At 51.5% G+C, this 17,981-nt stretch overlaps 7 protein-coding genes across 7 annotated transcripts; 2 read left to right on the top strand and 5 right to left on the bottom strand.

Moving 5' to 3' along the window:
• Positions 1 to 1,470: 1,470 nt before the first annotated feature.
• Positions 1,471 to 2,820, bottom strand: IAQ61_009581 (uncharacterized protein; the record flags this gene model as incomplete). The annotated part of the gene is made up of 3 exons (XM_003837980.1): positions 1,471 to 1,595; positions 1,685 to 2,304; positions 2,354 to 2,820. The coding sequence occupies 3 exons, from the start codon at positions 2,818 to 2,820 to the stop codon at positions 1,471 to 1,473; spliced, it is 1,212 nt and encodes a 403-aa protein (XP_003838028.1).
• Positions 2,821 to 4,103: 1,283 nt separating this feature from the next.
• IAQ61_009580 (uncharacterized protein) lies at positions 4,104 to 4,560 on the top strand (the record flags this gene model as incomplete). The annotated part of the gene is made up of 4 exons (XM_066098445.1): positions 4,104 to 4,129; positions 4,219 to 4,271; positions 4,331 to 4,393; positions 4,493 to 4,560. The coding sequence occupies 4 exons, from the start codon at positions 4,104 to 4,106 to the stop codon at positions 4,558 to 4,560; spliced, it is 210 nt and encodes a 69-aa protein (XP_065951604.1).
• A 559-nt stretch (positions 4,561 to 5,119) lies between these two features.
• IAQ61_009579 (uncharacterized protein) lies at positions 5,120 to 7,437 on the bottom strand (the record flags this gene model as incomplete). The annotated part of the gene is made up of 4 exons (XM_003837982.2): positions 5,120 to 5,325; positions 5,415 to 6,183; positions 6,233 to 7,185; positions 7,242 to 7,437. 4 exons carry the CDS (start codon positions 7,435 to 7,437, stop codon positions 5,120 to 5,122), a joined length of 2,124 nt encoding a protein of 707 aa, XP_003838030.2.
• Positions 7,438 to 8,132: 695 nt separating this feature from the next.
• On the bottom strand, positions 8,133 to 10,953 carry IAQ61_009578 (uncharacterized protein; the record flags this gene model as incomplete). Its single annotated transcript, XM_066098444.1, has 10 exons — positions 8,133 to 8,374; positions 8,437 to 8,649; positions 8,709 to 9,178; positions 9,225 to 9,380; positions 9,428 to 9,620; positions 9,677 to 10,198; positions 10,253 to 10,303; positions 10,373 to 10,479; positions 10,533 to 10,633; positions 10,831 to 10,953. The coding sequence occupies 10 exons, from the start codon at positions 10,951 to 10,953 to the stop codon at positions 8,133 to 8,135; spliced, it is 2,178 nt and encodes a 725-aa protein (XP_065951603.1).
• Positions 10,954 to 11,138: 185 nt separating this feature from the next.
• Positions 11,139 to 11,524, top strand: IAQ61_009577 (uncharacterized protein; the record flags this gene model as incomplete). The annotated part of the gene is made up of 3 exons (XM_066098443.1): positions 11,139 to 11,261; positions 11,314 to 11,410; positions 11,466 to 11,524. The coding sequence occupies 3 exons, from the start codon at positions 11,139 to 11,141 to the stop codon at positions 11,522 to 11,524; spliced, it is 279 nt and encodes a 92-aa protein (XP_065951602.1).
• A 515-nt stretch (positions 11,525 to 12,039) lies between these two features.
• IAQ61_009576 (uncharacterized protein) lies at positions 12,040 to 15,680 on the bottom strand (the record flags this gene model as incomplete). The annotated part of the gene is made up of 7 exons (XM_066098442.1): positions 12,040 to 12,126; positions 12,183 to 14,584; positions 14,632 to 14,874; positions 14,925 to 15,166; positions 15,396 to 15,471; positions 15,522 to 15,586; positions 15,640 to 15,680. 7 exons carry the CDS (start codon positions 15,678 to 15,680, stop codon positions 12,040 to 12,042), a joined length of 3,156 nt encoding a protein of 1,051 aa, XP_065951601.1.
• Positions 15,681 to 16,320: 640 nt separating this feature from the next.
• SLU7 (mRNA splicing protein) lies at positions 16,321 to 17,754 on the bottom strand (the record flags this gene model as incomplete). Its single annotated transcript, XM_003837985.2, has 1 exon — positions 16,321 to 17,754. The coding sequence occupies one exon, from the start codon at positions 17,752 to 17,754 to the stop codon at positions 16,321 to 16,323; it is 1,434 nt and encodes a 477-aa protein (XP_003838033.2).
• Positions 17,755 to 17,981: the final 227 nt, after the last annotated feature.

Raw genomic sequence — 17,981 nt, 5'->3', positions numbered from 1 at the left:
GCTATACGGGTACCTACGGTAGGAGCAGGTAGGTAGCGGTACCTGTCACGCACGACATTAATTTTACCAAACGCGCCTAGGACCAACCAGCTTAGCCTAGCCTAGCCTGTATCATTCAGACAGCCCCTAGCCCCCTGTATAATACACATTACCTAAACATTCACACACATCCGGTACACAGTCCTCATACTCTCCCCCCTTACCCAGCCCCCAGGCACCACGGCCCTGCATCTCCAGATTAACCCACAGATTAAAAAAACCCCGACTAGACAAGACACAACGCACAACACTCAAGACTAGATGCGCAGAATAACTTTAATCACCCCAAGTCCATTGCAAAGAGAACAATAAACCCCCCCCCCCTGACCGGCCCTGATGTTTACACATTGTATGCGCTGTGAGGTGTGGGCTATTTATTTCCACCAACGGGGCAGCAGGGGGGCTTTGTGCTGGGGCTTTTTGTGCTAGTTTGTTGGGGGGAAGGGAGACGTTGGAGATGGAAGATGCGAGGGGTGTGGTGGTGTTGCTGTGCGCTGTCAGAGTAGCAGGGTTGGAATCTGGAGAGTTGGCAGAGGAGTCTTGTGTGGATTGAGTTACACGGCGTGAATCGTAAAGACTATAGATCATGTACGTACACATACATCTCCCAAACACATCCCTCGTCTCCCTTCCCACCCCCCCTCCCCAGAAAAACCGTTAGCGAGGAAACGCTTCAAGAAGAGAAATAAGAGTCTCGAATTTTTCCTACACCTTGGGCACCGCAGCACCGAAAAAGGACTCCACCATTCCCCCCTCCACTCATCACCAGCCCCCCTTTCCTTTCCTTTCCTTTACTCTCCCTTTTCTACTTTACACATTCACATGGCAGAAGAAGAGAAGATCAAACAACACCCCCCAAACCCGCAAAGAAGCCAACACCCAACATGAAACAACAACTACAATGAGGGACACTGCGGATGTGTCAAACAATCCCAGGAGACCGAAAAAAAAGGCCGAAGAAGAAAGCCTACAGACCTTTTCAAGCCATCCATTGGCCCCCAAAAAAACATGAACTAACAATCCCAAAAAAAGAAAGGTTTTTGTTTAATCATTACAATTCTCCTAGTGAAAGCGTTCCATTCCTCAAAAAGATTCGTTCCTTTTCTTTTTGGAAAAAAACAACAACAACAAAACGAGTCGTACGGCACACACTCGTCAGGCAGATATCCCCGTGCACTAACTTGTCTCCAGGGGAGGCCCGGAATCTTGCAGAACACACCGTGCCTATACCAAGAACAAGCCACCATGAGAACCGCACTTGACGCACAGCCGAGTATGAGTATCCTGCTCGAGTAATTCTTCAGCACAGCGCCTGCAACAGTGTACTAGTGGCTCCGCTTCAACTTGCACCGGCGGCGGTGCAATCCGCACTGCTGCTAGGTCCTCTGCGGTTGGCAGTGCGGGGTCCAGTGCGCTTTGGGTCAGCGGCTCCTACTCTGGCCGTGGACGTTTGGCACCATGCGGATTCTGCCAGCTACCGTCGTTGCCGGCACCGCCCTGATTGCCTTGGAAGAAGCCTGTGTTGAAGCCTTGGGGACTACCGGCGAATCCGCCGCCTGAAGTTCCCAGCGTTAGCAAGCCTAGGCGCATAAAAGACGGTGGGAAAGTGACGAGGAGTGGAGTCAAGAAGCTTGTCTGAACGTACCCATTCCTCCCATCATGCCCATGTTGCCACCCATACCCATCATGTTTCCGCCCATGCCCATCATATTGTTTGCCATTGGCATGCCCATGCCCATAGGATTTGCACCCATGGTGTTCATACCCATGCCACCGCCACGACCGCGGTTGTTCATGCCGCCGCGCATATTATTGCCCATCATACCACCGCGATTGTTGAAGCCCCCAAAGCCATTCATGCCGCCAGCCATGGGGTTGTTAAAGCCATTCATGGGCGTCTGAGCCCCGTAGCCGCCGGCCATGTTGTTACCCATGGGCCCACCGACTGGGCTGGGGAAGTTGCGGTTGTTTTGATAACCCATATTGTTGCCTCTGTTGCTGTTGAAGCCGCCACGATTGTTGTTGTACCCTCCCCTGTTGTAATTGCCGACTCCTTGGTTGCTGTAATTTGAAGACAGTGCGCGATCATTCCTGCCCTTCTCGCGAGCCGGTACGTCCTTGGGTAGGGTCTTGAAAGGGTTGACGTGCGGGGGATTGAATATGGCTGTAGGCTTCTTCGTGTGCGCTTGGTCCTTGAAGAGATTGTCAATCTGGTGCTTCAGCGCAGTCGCAGCTTGTGGTGTTTGTAGCTGGACATAAACTTGACTACAAACGGGTCAGCATGGCTATCAGCTTGGACTTGAAAGTCGCTTACCCTTTGCTCTTGCCATTGACCTTATGCTCATTAAAAGTAACCTCGACTAGCTCGTCTTCACATCCACTCTGGTTGGCCCATCCACGAATGTCTTCCTCGCTGATCCACCAGTTTACATCATTCACCATCAAGGCCGCTGTGGCACCAGGATCAGTCGGTCTGTCATCGTCTTCACCTTGCTTACGCTTCATGCCTTGCTTCTGCGGCGCTTGCCGATGCACGTCCTGGCCCGCGGAACCACCAGTGCTCGCGATTTGTTGTGTGCTAGTGCCGTCTTGTTTGTTACTGTTTGCTGCGTCACTGGGGGGCTCCTGCTTCATCTGCGTGTCGCCGTCATCTCCCTTGGCATTCTCCGCTGTACCGTTTGTAGGTTCAGCGTTTGAGTCGGTCTGAGGTTCGTCTTGCTGTGCACTCGGATCTTGGTCATCGCCGTAGATGTCGATGTCAAAGTCGTGTTCGTCAGCCATGTCTGCGGTAGTGCTTCAGTCAAACGGCAGTAAGCGGCAAGAAAAGATCCTAGGATTTCTCTTTGATTGGCTCTTAGATAGATGATGTGCTGGTATCAATGGCCAAAGTACATGCAACTCTGTACAAGATATACTGATCAGTAAATTATATGACAAGATGGAGGTATAAAAAGAAGCGTGGTCTCGCATGCTGCCCAATACGATGCGAAAGACAAAAACACAAACAAAAGATAGCGCAAAGTGAGGCCATACGTACAGTGCCGCTGTCGAGGCGAGGTTACAAAGTCCAGACAGACAGCTGAGAGGCAAAGATGCAACAGTCCGATCGCCTCTGGCAGATGCGGAGATGTAAAGGGTACAGGATGTGTGTGCGGGTGTGTGAGAGTGTTTGTGTGAGTGTGCGTGGTGAAAGTAATGTGCAGCTCAGTCTGATTCGAGCGCTTGCGATGAGACTCTCTCCGATATTCCCCAGTACAATTTGCGCAAAGCGTCGAGTTTTGGTGATACAAGCTCCCAGCGGATTACTCAGGGCACACGACTGTGTGTGCTTGTGCTAGCAGCAATGAGAAAGTAAAATGGGGACGAGGACAGGATGGGATAGGACAGTGATGGGCAAGTGAGATCTTGTATCCAAAGCCAGCCAGAAAGCCCGATGTTTTTTGTTCACGCGTCAGAAGTTTCCTATGCGTGTGTATGTGTGTGTGTGTGTGTGTGTGTGTGTGTGCGCGACCTGTCCTGCTATGCGCAGTAGACGGAGGAGCGGCGAGTAAAGTGCAGGATAGGTTTGGTGGAAGCAGCAAAGCGTTTGCTTGCGTGCTGGAAGTTAGCTAAGCGGGTGTCTGCGACAAACCTGAGGCAGAGCACTGCATTCGAAGTCGAGGACGGCGACAAAAGCGGGCGATGCTTGCTGTTGATGATGGGGAAGTGAGGACGTGTAAAGGGAAGGAGGACAAGGACAAGGACAAGGAGAACGTGACGGCGCGGCGAGAGCTCGGGGTGCGGGCTGCAGGACGCCAACGGCCTTGGCGATAGACTAACCGCAATCGGCCGTCGCCTTCTCCGCAAGGCCAGATTGTTCCTTGGCCCTTGTTCGAATCGGCCAAGGGAGCAGAAGGGAAGCGAACGGCGGTATGGAGTAATCTGCGGCTGCTTTTCGTCCACCATAAACCTCCACCCCCTTCCTCTGGCTTCATAAATACACAACTCGCGCCGCATCCATCTTCGAAATCATAATCTCTCTCACACACTCACACACACCCACACACACACATACGTCCGTGGCCATGGAGAACGTCAAGGAGTTTGCCGAGTACGCTTCACGTCTTTGGAGAGAGAGAGGGGGGGGAACTATTTCCCCCATGCTACAAGGAGGGATTCGCTAACAGTTTTGGCACACAGTATGCCCGCCGAGTTCCTCAAGGAGGGTACTCTCTTCATGAACCGCTGCACCAGTACGATGATCCTCGCAGCGCAATCACCAGACAACGTCGCTGACACACAACCCAAATAGAGCCCGACAAGAAGGAGTTCATCCGTATCTCGCAAGCAGTCGGCATCGGTTTCCTGATCATGGGTCAGTTCTACCTCGCCCTCCACGTCTCGTCGTGTGGATTGATATCAGCCACCATTTCACCCTGTGCAGAAGCGTCAACTTGCTAACTTCTTCCTCCAGGTGTCATTGGATACATTGTCAAGCTCGTCCACATCCCCGTCAACAACATCCTCGTCGGAGGCTCCTAGAGTTCGCGTCGCGCCAATATTGTTCCTTTCTTGCATCGGCATTGGTCACATCCAACCCCGCTGACGCGACCTGTATACCACTTGTTGACAACGGCCTGGAGAGAATGGCCTGGTTTGGCTCCAAAAAGCTTCACACATGAGACTTGATACGAGGACGCGTCTTGGAAAGACGATTGTACCATATAGGGGGCTGGGCAGCGGGCGTTTGACTATATCCAAATCTATGCATGCGCATAATTCAACCCTGTGCTTGGTTCAAAACTTCACTGCACTCTATCGCTCTCTCTCACACACTAACACACCCACTCTCTCTGGTCCTACTTGTGATGCTTCTTTCTGCATCAATCACCTTGGGTTAAACATTGATACCGAGCACCCCCATACTCACACCCAAATAGATACAAACACGCCAACGCCCCCAAACACCCGACAGGAAAAACCATCGCAGCACACAATCAGACACAAAACAGCGAATAATCCATAACTCTTCCCATCCGAACCACCAATTGCTCATTCATCCATCGGAATCCTATACACATCAGTTCCTATCAAGTGCAATTCAATCATCGTCCATCATCTCATCGTACCACATGGGCTGTCTCCTCGACCGGCCCTCGGCTGTCCGATACAGCCGCTCATCGTGCTGCAACTGCGCATTGACTCTACGCCCTACTGCAGGTTCCGCTTCATCGTCTTCGAGCCCGTCGTTCCACGAGTGCACCGTACACGTGCCTTGGGACGTGCCCCAGCCGTTCCAGCTCGTTGCTGTCATCGCCTGTCAGTATATCCGTTCCCAATAACAAGGGCAGCCAGAAAAATAGTCAAAACCCAGAAGGAACATATTTCAATCATACCAGCAATCAAAGGCGCATTGGGATGCCAACTCGCATCCCTGACACAGGTCATCCAACTTCCCCCATTCCTCCCCCAATAATCATACGTCTCCGCCAGCAAATCTGGGTCCCTGGGCCGCGAATTCTTCGTCGCTTTCAACACATTCACCTTTCCGGCCAGCGTGGCATCCAGGTTCCAAATGTACACACTTCCATCATAACTCCCGGAATACACATACCGGCTGTCTGTGCTTCCGGGTGGCGAGAAATGGCAACGAATCAGGGTCTTGAGAACCTTGTGACCGCGGAAGGTAACTACCGAGCTGTCGTGGGGATGCGGACGGTAGTCGTCCTCGTCGTAGGCGTTGGACCGGTACTCGAAGCGCGTCGTATAGACGTTTGGATCAATGGTATCCGCCTTTTCCTTGCTCATCATTTTCCGCAGGTCCCACAATTTAGCTGTTTGATCTTTACCATTGCTCAACACATAGCGTCCGTCACCTTTGCTGTCGACATAAGTAAGGCCTTCGGTGTGACCGAGGAATACACCAGCTTCCCGGCCGTCGCCCATGCTTCGTCTGTCCCACACTTTCAGCGTCGTGTCGTCGGATCCAGAGTAGAGGATGTGCGGGGATTGCGAGTCTCCAAAGCAGACGGCATTCACATCGTCTTCGTGGCCTGGGATGCGCAGGACGGATTGGCGACGCTCGATGTCATAGACGTAGACGGAATTATCCCCTGTGCCAGCGACAATTTCGCGGCCGTCGCCTGAGAAGCGGATCGACCATATCTATATTCTGTTAGCTTGGAAAGGGTGCATACCAATCGATTGAACTTACGCCAAAGTATGTGTGGAAGCCGCGGGGAGCGCTGCTACCAATATTGGCAAAGTCGAGAAGGCTAGGCTCAGACTCATCATCTGGATCGGTTGGGGCGAGGCATACGATACTACGAATAGAACTGTAGGCTAAGAAGCGGTTGTCGGGGCTAAGTGAGGCATCTGTGATGGTCCACTGGCCGTAAGGGTATAAGACGGACTTGTAGTACTTCCAGTCATACGGGTTAGAGGTATCGTACATCCTCACCCAGAAATCCTGGGCGCAGGAAAAGAAAAAGTTTCCATCATCTGAGAATTGGCCGGAGTAGCATCGCGCGTTGTAGTGAATGATGGTGTCGGCCACTGATTCGGGTATCATGTCTTGTCTCAGCAGCCGGGTGGCATTCTTCTGCCGCCCATCACTACCAAGACCTAGCTCTCTCTTCATGATGTTGTACGCTACCTTCTTCTTCCTCTTGATGGTATCCTCTGACCGCGGATTGGATCCAAAGTCGCCGCCCTCCAATAGCTCTCGGCCCTTCTCATTGGGAACCGGCTCGAATGCTGCACGACCATATGGGCCGCGGTCTCGGCGACGTCGTGATCTCCGGGTAGACATGACAGGGTCGCTCTCGTCCCCATCATCGTCGTCATCGTCACGACCACGACGAGCGGATCGTCTTGCAGAGCCCGGGGTGAAATCTTGTGCAAATATCCGACCAAGTCCTGCATGCCCAAGCAGTTGCATAATCTGTTCTCTCGTGATGTAGACAGGCCGCCTTGCCCCTTCTGCAGTCTGTCCATCTCTTTCCTCTTCTTCTTCTTCGTCGTCGTCCTCTCCCTCTCCATCCTCATCCTCATCCTCATCCTCTTCGTCGTCATCCTCTCCTTCATTCTCGTCGTCATCCTCACCATCGTCAGGATAATCAAACGATATCTCCACCCCACTCAGATTACTCAACCTCTCTGCAGCATCTTCCTAGACATCAGCAATCCCCTCCTCAAAAAGCCTTCATGACATGAATACTGACCATGAAAACTTGAATCCCCACCCTCGTCGTCCTCGTCGTCCTCGCCGCTGCCACTTTGCGCAGGAACAAAGTTCATGTCGTCATCATCCTCCTCATCCTCGGTATCTCGCCAAAACGGGTCGTTTGGGTCGTAGACAATGGTTCGTGGAAGCTCCTCGTCGCCGGGCGGGCTCGTTGATGTCTGGGAAGAGGTCATGGTGGGGGAATCAGGACATGAGTGGGTGCCACGATGCAAGATCGAGGCTTACATGGTCACCAGAATGGTAGACGCGATGGGGCAGGTGGAGTGGTGCTCAATCTAATCTCCGGCGCTAGTTGGGGTACTGCCGCGGAACTGGCGAGTCATGTCCAGACCTTGTCATTTTGCTTTCACTGCACTTCACTCCACTTCACTCCACTTCACTTGTCGCGTATGTCACGAGACAGCCATGTTCATACTCTTCATATGAATTGAGGGTAGTGGTGCACTATCATTTTTGTGCTGTCTTCCAAGGCAACGCTGGTACATACTTATTCGCTCACTGCTCAGACTCATCTCTAGAGGTGCTGCAAAGGCTTCAATATCGATTGTGCGACACGAAGAGGTCGGTACGCACGAGGGGGGATGTTACACGAGAGCGAATATTGCACGAGCGTGAATGTTACACCAGGGGGATATTTCTGCCCACGCATGTCAAGGCTGCCGTAACCGCGACCCTACCGACAGATCCAGGTTGCAATAGAACTCCACAACATTCAGCACCTGCAACCCGTTATGTAGAAAAATTGGATCATAGCCTCAAGACAGCCATTCAAATTCTTTTCCCTTTGGAGAATCGTCAACGAGAAACTTACCCTATCATCCACATAGAAACAGACAAAGACAAAGGCTCTAAGTCCCCCCACATGATTCTACTGCTGAAAACTGTTCCCCGGCAACCCCGACTCCGGAAACCCCATTGAAAACCCCACATTCGAATGCTGCCAAAAGTCATCCAATTCCAACCCCAACTGCAGATCCGTCGCCTCGAACAAGTCAAAGCCATCATGCGCTGTACCATTCTCAGCTGCCGCTTCATTTCGACCGGGGTTTCGCGCAAGTGTTTCCTGCAGCATCTCCACGACGTCTGTCTGGGGGCTACGATCGAGTTGCACTGTGTCTGAGTTAGTGGAAGTGTGTGGGTGTGGTTATACAGAGGATAGGGCGTGTTCGCACGTATGAGCGTAAGCTGGTGCGCGAGCGCGGACATGTAGCGAACGCATGTTTCTGTCATTCGGTTTCCTTTGTAGAGCCAGGACAGGCATTCTATGGCTTTGTAAAGGGATGAGATTGATAGCTGTAATTCTTCCATGGGGATCGTTTGGTTGTGGTATTTTGTTTGGTGCTGTATGAGGAGAGCCGAGTGGATGACAAGCGCAGCGTTGAATGCTTCACATGCATTAGCGGCCATGTATCATGTGATATGTCTACTGTCTGCAATTACTTACCGTAGTAGAGAGCGGACCACCAGGATCCCAGTAGTTGGCGCTGGCTATCCGTGTGCTGAAGCACCCAGTGCGTCATCTTGATGATGAGTTCTGCGGATTGTACACAGATTCGAATGCTGTTGGCGCCAACCTGTCGCAATGTTATCAACTGTTGCGCGCTAACTTGCGAACTGCCGATGATCTCAAGATATTTGCAGAGCAGAGGGCGGTGCGTAAGGAGACGGAGGTTGAGAAAGCGAGAGGTAAGTACGATGCGTAGTGCTGCTGTCGCAAAGTCAGCTGGAGGCCGGGAGAGTTCTTCCTCTGCAATCAACTGCGTGGTCGCGTGTAGCTTTTGCTGCCAATGAACAAGCTTCTGCTCATATTGTAGCAAGTGAGACGCAATGTCATACACATCGCTTGCACCACCGAGACCCACGTTACTTCCATAGAGGACATCGAAGACATCGCCCATGAGCTTATACAAGGTGCTATCGCCGTCAGTAGAAGCAGACGGGTTGAGTTGGATAGGATTACATTGTAGCAGCAAAAAAGTGGACGCTTGCTGGATCTTCGCTCAACTCATCGTTGCTAAAGATTGATGAATGAGCATCCTCGATGACCTGCGGAAGGCTGACCCGTACGAATGACTCGGGGATGGAGACCGGCCGACCCATAGTCATACTTAATGTTCTATATCATAGTTCAGCGCAATCACTCTCAAGTGCCCGTAGCCGTACCGATCAAGTATAACACATGTAAACCAAACGCGTTTCCGAACTTCTCGCTCCACCGGGGAGTATTGTCGAAGAGCATCGGGTGAATGAAGTCCCAATTGATAAGCAGCTTTCACTGCCAAGCCGTGAATTGTCCAGGTCTCCATGGATCGCTCGGTACCTTGTGAGTGCATACTCGCCAGGAGTAGCATTTGGACTGGAGTGCTGTCTTAGCCACGTTCTTGCCGGATGGGTATGAAGTCACAATCATACCAATTTCAAGACTTGTGCCATGTCGGATTTGACGATCGCTGATTATCATGGCACGCTGGAAGAAGACGTCGGACTTGGTCGCGGATTCTTCTGGTGTGAACGCAAGACCAAGACCACTGTTTGCGCTTTTGGTGATTGCAAAAACCATGTTCAGCAGACCTAACCACGATCTTCGCACTGATAAGATACCGGAAGCAACGAGTTGGCGGAGATTTTTCATGAAACCGTTCCGGTCAATAAAAGGATATAACGCTCCCGTAGTACGAAAGTAAAGATTGACAAGCTGGAGCATAGTGTCTCCGGGTGGGAGAATAAACGGCTCCGTCCCTTCTCTTATGGCATTATTGGGATTGTATACGTTCAAGATTCGGGCTGGAGAAGCTGGTCGGTCCATGTGGACGACATGACTCTTCAAAGCTGTAGCCTCTGGAGAAACTGAATTTCCAATAGCCGCAGCATGCTCCAGAATTACTGTCGTCGTACGTACCACCTGGCGTGTAAAGGCTATATTTGATGTTGGTCCTATGACTATGATCAGAAATGATGGTCTTGATGTCATAAGTTTCCCGTGCATACCGAAAAACCCAGAGTCTTCTTCATCTGCAAATACTGTGGTTCTCATACCAGCTGTATGGTTAGGTAACTCCAGTGCAATATTGACCGAGAAAGGTTGCGCATGTTGAGCACCTGACATACTCGCGGCTCTATCACCAGCTTGACTCTCGATATTGCTCACTCGCGATGAGAGCTGGGCGAGGACGTCTTCTACCGTAGCGACACGAGACTCCAACCCGCCAACTATTCTGTAAGCAATCAATACAAAAGTAGAACGCACTGCACATTGAATTTGACTGACTCTTTAGACGCGGAAAATTTTGTTAAAGTCTCAGTGTGCGCATAGACACAGTCCAGTCCATACTCATCACATGATCGGCATTTTGGCCTAATACCATCGCACTGTCAGGAAGACGCAGTAATTAGTTTTGTAGAGCTCAACAAATTTCATGTGTAGTGAGGCCATGTCATTACAATTCTTGACATGATGTGAGGCGCGATGCAGTACTCATCACCGTATTGCTCTTGTCAGATGTTCCTTTTTGCTAGATCCCACCAACATTGGCGGATAAGCATGGCAATACGAAAAGAAGACATACCCGTGATTTCCTTTGTCTGCAGCCAGTACAAGCAACAGTAATTCTATTCCTCTTTGCTGGTTTTGCATCCCCCGAACGACTGGCTGACGGCCCTCGTTTCGGAGTATCCGGTGATTCACCCATTGGAGGAGGGACAGGAATATCCTGAATGGAGATGGTATGACGTCTTTCCGCTGGCTGCGCTCTTCTAGCACCTAACGCCGCAGGAGCAATTGATCGGAAGTAGATAATGTGTTCCGGTGATGAGGCTCAACGAGCGGCGGGATCTCGCGGAGTTAACGTGGCAAGATCCGGCCGGGTGATGGAACATGTGCCTGACTCGTCGCATCGAACAACCCTCACACAAGAGAAAAGAATTCCATTTGAGTAAATGCATATTTCTTGACTTAGTGATCATCCCAATCGTTACGGATATTATTCCCAATTTTCAGGTGGCGTAATGCAAACAATACTAGCATGCTTTTGATCTTAATGTAGCCCTAGGTTGTCGCAGAGTATATGATATCTCACGCCTACTTCACTTCACTATGTCACCAAATATCACCAATTTCTCCATCAAACAATCCTGGCATTAGCCTAGGTGGGTACCCCGCTGTACTAGTGAGTCACGTCCCCTTACTTGCTAATCATCGTAGGATATTTAGGCCGACATGGATGGGTGAGCACCCACATTCGACTCTTAGTTATAGGTTAGCAGATGGCCGGCGAGGGTGTTGATCTTCTTGGCTTTTCTATGGGGAGGTGGGGGTGTATAAGGTGGCAAACTGTGTGTCCTTAGTTGGTGTGTACGTGAGGTACCGGTAGGTTTAGCATTGACCTGGGGGCTAGACGGAGACCTTGCGATGGGATTGTTACATGACAGGATTTCAGTATGACATGCATCTTGACACGAGCATCCGGTCCGATAACACAAAGAAGGCGAGTTATCGACCTGCTTGTCAGTGCAATAACAGTAAAGCGGATTTTTTTGCCGCGGTTTTAATTCCAGAAACGAGTCCACAGGTACAGATTTCTTCAGGCTTTAGACATGCAAGGACAGGAAAGAAAGTGGTTTGTGGATATATACTCAATTATATCGAAGATGTGGAAACAATATCACTCCAGCCAGCCGACCAAACAGACGCAAAGTTGCGGATCAAATATTGAATATTCCATGTACCGTCCGTCACCCAAACACAGAAGTAAAAGAGTAGTGATAGAGTTCTGCCTTTACTCTTCAAGATAAGACAGCTTACGCATCTCACCCAACCTGGTCCTGGCTTGCGCAAGGGCGTTTTCAAGTTGCAGAATTTCAACCTGTGCGTATTGGTCAGTATGCCAAACTTTACACTCACACACGTCGAGATATTTACCTGTTGTTCCATTTGTCTTGTTTTGAACTCGCGATCACCGAGCTTGCTGTAATCGACATCCTCACCCTCGTCCTTATTCTTCTGGGCGATGATCTCCTGTACCTGTCGCACCAGGGCTCTACAAGCTGCTGTGACAGTCTTACTAGCACTCTCAAGACGATCCTGAGTCTTACTCATGAAGCTTGCCTTCACACGACTGGCAGCCACAAGCTGTGCGGTGGACGCCGCAACGTCGTTAGACGCGACAATGAGCTGCTCAGGTGAGTTGCGGCCAGAAATGACGCCGTCGGCTGTCTCGATGAGCGTGTTGGTCGATGTAGCGACAGCCTTGGCGGCGCTGATGAGTCCTTCGGTCCAGCGGTTGTGTTTCTTGTAGAATTGGGTCTTGGACATCGATCCGCGACCTTCGCGCACAATTTCTTGCTGCGAGGCGGTGGCGGCTTTGATGAGCTGCGCAATGGCATTTGTGACTGCCACGGCGGCGGCCAGGATCGAGTCGTGGATCTTGAGCTCATAGGTCGAGTAGTGGTCTCTGGGCTTCTTCATCAGCTTGGACAGACGCTCGGTAGCGGCATCAATAGCGTTGGCGGCTTTGGTCAACTCGTCGTCGACCAAGTCGCCGAGATCACCAGAGGCGTTGGTGATCTTGCTCTTGGGTGCAAATGCATCCGCCAACTTGGACAAGCTCTGTAGGTTGCGAACAACCTCTGTGCTGTTGTTGATGACCACGTTGATCTTTTGCTCCGCGTCGAGGTCATAAATGCGCACCGACTGCACATTGCGAAAGAATCGGATAGTGGAAGTCGCAGCCGCTCTCGCGCCGTTGATGAGTTGATCCGCCTTGTTCTCGTCAGATGCAAACCGAGTGAGACCCTTCGTATTCACAAGCACATCCACAATCGCCCCACCGAAATTGCTGACAGCATTGATGACTTCAGCATGCTTGGCATTTGGTCCATCAGCAATGAAGTTGTTGAACGCTGTCGAGAACTCCATTGTGCATGTGGAGGCCCTCTCGATCTGTGACAAGACATATGGCCCAGTGGCGTTTTGATTACCAGCTTGCATAGACGAATCGAGCTCGTATAGCGCATCGTCAACTCGTTGCACACCACTTTGTAAAACAGCGTCGATGAGATCGTTGATCTTTGACAGGCTGTCCTGGATTATGGAATCCAGGTGCCCATCGAGGACGTTGTCGTTGGCATTTGCATTTAGCTTCAACTCATTGAGTTCGAGCAACGTCTGATCCATACCGGCACGGAAGATCTCCAATTCCTCCTCTTTCTCGCGTAACTGACGTTCAAGCTCCGAATCTCCCTCACGGTACTTCATCTGGAAGTCTTCTAGTGCACGAGTCTTGCTTCGCAGAGCTTCCTCGAGATCAGCGATCTCGCGGTTATGTCTGTTGAGCATAGAAGACAGCTCAGAACCTTTGCCGCGTTCAGCATTATCAGCTCTCTCAAGAGCAGAACGTAGTTCACGCTTAAGCTTCTCAATCTCTTCACGATAGCCACCAGTGTGTCGGTCCTTTTCCATCAATGCGCGGTCACGCTCCCGGATCATATCGGCCAACTCGATATTCTTAGACTTCAGCTCTCGCTGCAACTTGTCCCGGCCGTCGATGGCTTCTTGTGCAGAGTTGGCCTTCAGTTGGACCGCCTTGAACTTCTGGAGCAGTTGAAGATGCTCGTGTCGTAGCTGCGAATAAAGCTTGGCTAGCGACTCATACTTTGACCTCCATGTGTTTAACTGCTCCTGTAGTGCCCGGATCTGATCATCTCGTGAACCCATCTGTTGCTGGAAGTTCTGGTTCATCTGATTGATCTCACCCTCCAGAGCCTTCATCCGTTGGTCATATTGTTGCAACATCAATTGATCGCGTTCATACTGTGCCCGCGCATTCAAGTTCTCTCGCTCGAGCTCAGCCAATCGTCCCTGCGTCTGTTGCTGATACTGTTCGCGCATGAGCTGCTCTTGCGCCAGCCGAGCCTGTTCGGCTTGCAGCCTTTGTTGCTCTTCAAATTCTCGTTGCGCCTGTAGGGCCTGCTGCTGCTGTAGACGCTGAGCCTCTTCCCACTGTTGTGCCAGCCTGCGCTGTTCGGCATCGAACTCTTCCTGTTGCCTCTTTTGATTGTCCTTCCAGAATTCATTGATCGGCTCGGGATCCACAGAGGGCGCACGGGGCTGTGATGGTTCTTCGTTCCGTGGTCTCGCTGGGAGTGCGGGCGCGTTTTCGTCTTCTGACAGTAGATTTGGTGGCTCTTGGGGCAACTTTGGAACGGTAATCAGACTTGTGAGGTATCGCAGGTTTGAACATTCGTAGTAGAATTTGACGAGACGGTAGTGCTGGGCGTCATATCGACCGCGCAGAGGAGAAAGCGCTTCATCGTCACCGAGAGCTATGCCGGTTAGTGGAGCTGCTGGAGATCTCAGGAAATATCCTTACTAGTGTGCATGGCGCGCAGCATGCTAGTAATAAACTTGTAGATGCCATAGCTCTCTTGAACCAAAGGCACCAAGGCGGCAATTCTGCATTCGTTGTTTGCGCCGCTTCGAAAGTGAGAGAAGATAAGCTTTTGGAAGGCATCGATCTGATCCTGAAGCGTCATCAAATCTGAGATGGTCTCGTAACCCTCATTTGGGTCATTGATCGACTTCAAACTGATGTACTCCTCATACTCGAACGTTCCTACTTGGTGTTAGACCGTCGCCATAGATAGCCTGCCACTGCTGTCGTACCATTGAACTCGGGGTGCTGTCGGTGGAACGCGAGCTTCGCCATCAAGTAGTAGATGTATTCGGAAATGAGCGGCGCATATCCGCGCATGCCCTCGCCAATTGTAGAGCCTCGCGACAAGCTCTCGAGCCAGCTGGTGTGCGATTGTGCCTCCTTGAGCACTATGGGGTGGCCTTCTTGGAGCACCTTGTGAACTGTGATGAGTGCTTTGAAAGTTTGGACCTCGTCTGCCAGAATTGGTTGGCTAGACATGAGATTAGCTAGGATATAGAGATTTCATGACTCTAAAGATCGGAGTATACGATTGAACACTGCGCCCTGGGCATACGGCTATGGTCGCAGAACAACGCCAGTAAAGCCATATGTGCTCTACTATGCAACATCCCAGAGTCGACGTGTGCGCTCAATGAACATACAGCCGGGTGTCTACTAGACTGGGCAGATCAAAAGTTGAAGAAAAGCATTGCACCCACACTTTCATGCCTTGCCAGAACGAGGCGGAGCTCTTGTGGTCCCACGTGTATACGATACATGCTCGAACATGCTTTCCTGTGTCCTATATGAGCTTTGGCCACTTCGTGCGGGAGGCGCGGACAAACGTTTTGGGGAGACCTCTTCGATGCTCGTCGCTTTGCGAATGTTGATGGCCAGCTCTGATTCCTGCCTTGCTCTGGTGTCAGAGACCAAGTCGTTTCCTGTCTCATGCACAATACTCACTTGCCCATATCAACATTGCGCGAGCTTCCGTAGAGCGCCATGGCCACAGTCGAGAGGCAGCTGTTCGCGCGACAGGCGAGACGTAGTCGCTGTGAGGTGAGTGAAAGAGAAGGAGAGAGCGAGAGCGAGGCGGAGAAAGAGGATGGGGGGACTCGAAGCTGAACAAGTCGCAACCGAGTAATTACCCCAGATGAATAAGTGGGGAGTGAATGCGTCCACGCTGTTATGTTCAAGTCGACTACCTCTAGGTAGAGAACGAGCTTCGCACCCTGGGCGCCCGATGAGCCTTGGCACCAACTAGAGCTTCGTCATCGCCTGAGCCACTGAACTGGCTCTGCTCCTCGGTACAAAAACATGCCAACGCTGTTGCCTTTGCCGTCAAGGCCGTAACAACGCATACACGCGGCGCATGCGCAATCTCTGTGCATCTGAGTTGGCAATGGCAGAGGGGAAAGCAAGGGAATTGTACATTCACGTATTGGGCTGGATGGACCCTTGAAGCCCATCACCGATCATCACCACCAGGCTCCCATCGTCGCAGGACAACGCATTCGATCATCAGGGGTTTCTTATGTCATGCTACATATTGATGCTCAGAAAAGATTCCAGGGTATATACGCCACGCAATGCTAGAACTACAAAGTCATGTTGTGAATGACGACAACTGAGAGAAAGTGGTTTTTATACCGCCTCACTTTGACTGCCTTTGGCCAGATATGCTGCCATGGGGTCGGCCGCCATGGTTCGCTTCCGTCGATACTCCTCCATCTCTTCTTCGTTGACACCACCAATCATTTCTTCGAGCGCCCGTTTTCGGCTGGCAGCATCCTGCTTCGCTTTCTGAGCACGATCGGGAGCGTTGGGCACGTGCTCCTGTTGGGCCTCTTCCTCCTTCCAGACAATCTCTTCGGGCACTTCCACCAATTCAGCGCCGGTTCGCATACGATCTGCGAGCTCGAATGCCTCCTTTCCAGCATCACCGGTGCAGTACGAGTTTTTGACTGTCGAGTGACAACAGGCAAATCCCCACTGGAAATTAGACCACCAACTCCCCCAAACTGACGTGTGATTGTTGAGGAGTATGTCCTCGGGGTACTTCGATTTGACTTTGACTTGGGGTGCTCCCTTGATGCGGCCTCGCTCATCGTATTCGACGTATCGCTCATTTTCGGTGACTGCCAAGGTGCGCAGTGTGTTTGCGGTATCATTCTCCTGAACGCCATACTTCTCAGCGAGCGCCTTCTTTCGAGCGGCTGCCATCTCCTCTGCTTCTTGTAACTCCTTTTTGCGCATAACCTCACCCGACGTTGGATTCGCTTGTAAATGTAGTTTGTTCTTATCTCCCCGTTCCTGTGTCTCCCAAGCATATCGCTGGGCCTTTTCGAACTCTGCTGCGTCCCCCGATGCACGCTGAAAGCCTTCCTCTGCCACTAGTCGAGCGGCACTGTCCGCTGTTGCACCACTGTCCACCATGGATCGCGTCTTCGGGTCGTACTTGGCTGAGTCGAGATCCAGGTTGAGCAGATATTTGGCCGTGTCCTCTCGTAGTCTCAAGTTTCGCGTGGATGTGGCTTGCTTCCTCCCCATGTCCGTCTCAGCATCGTATTTGTCGCCCTCATCCTCCTCATCCTCCTTCTCTTCGCTCTTTTGCGCCTGCTTGGCCTTCTTTCGTATCTCCTCCATGGCAGTATATTCTTCAATGACTTCCTGGAATTGTGACGCATCGTAGCCATTCCAGCGGTCACGCTTAGCGTCAAAGCCCAGTTGCACATCCTGAATCACCTCGTCGGCCTCAATGTTCTTCCCAGTGAACTTGGCGCCAGCCTTGCGCGGCCGACTCAAGCAGTCTTTCTTCTTATGTGTCATGGCTCCGCAATTCTCGCATGCGCCTTTGCGAAACTTGGTCGCGGCGGGACCAATCTTTTTCCCACGATCGTACCATTGCGAGTCCTGTTCCTGCTTCTGTAGACGTTGATGCTCAAGATAATCGGTGTTGTCTTCGCCGGTCTCATCGACAGCATAGAAGGGCTTTTTCGAGATGAACGAGGGGATGTATTCGTTGCGCTCCTTGGCGGCAGCAGAGACATCCGGCTTTTTCGGTTGCGAGGGCGGCATCTTGGAGTTGTGTGGTATACGCGTGTGAATGTAAAATTGGCCAAATATATAAAGCGCAACTGGGACGAGGTGGATGGGGACGAGCGATTCGGCGTTGGCGGCGAGAGTGGAGCCGCACAAGCCTACCGGTACAAGGGCGGAGGCGCATTGTGTCACATGACCGCGCGATGCACGCGTCATTCCAACGTCGCGTTCTTTGATCAATGAAAGATGTCGCCGTTCTCACT

The sequence above is a fragment of the Plenodomus lingam genome, assembly GCF_022343315.1.
Source record: "Plenodomus lingam strain CAN1 chromosome Unknown contig_6, whole genome shotgun sequence".
Lineage (NCBI taxonomy): Eukaryota > Fungi > Ascomycota > Dothideomycetes > Pleosporales > Leptosphaeriaceae > Plenodomus > Plenodomus lingam.
Note: the sequence above shows the minus strand (reverse complement) of the source record. Positions and strands in the feature narration are given on the sequence as shown.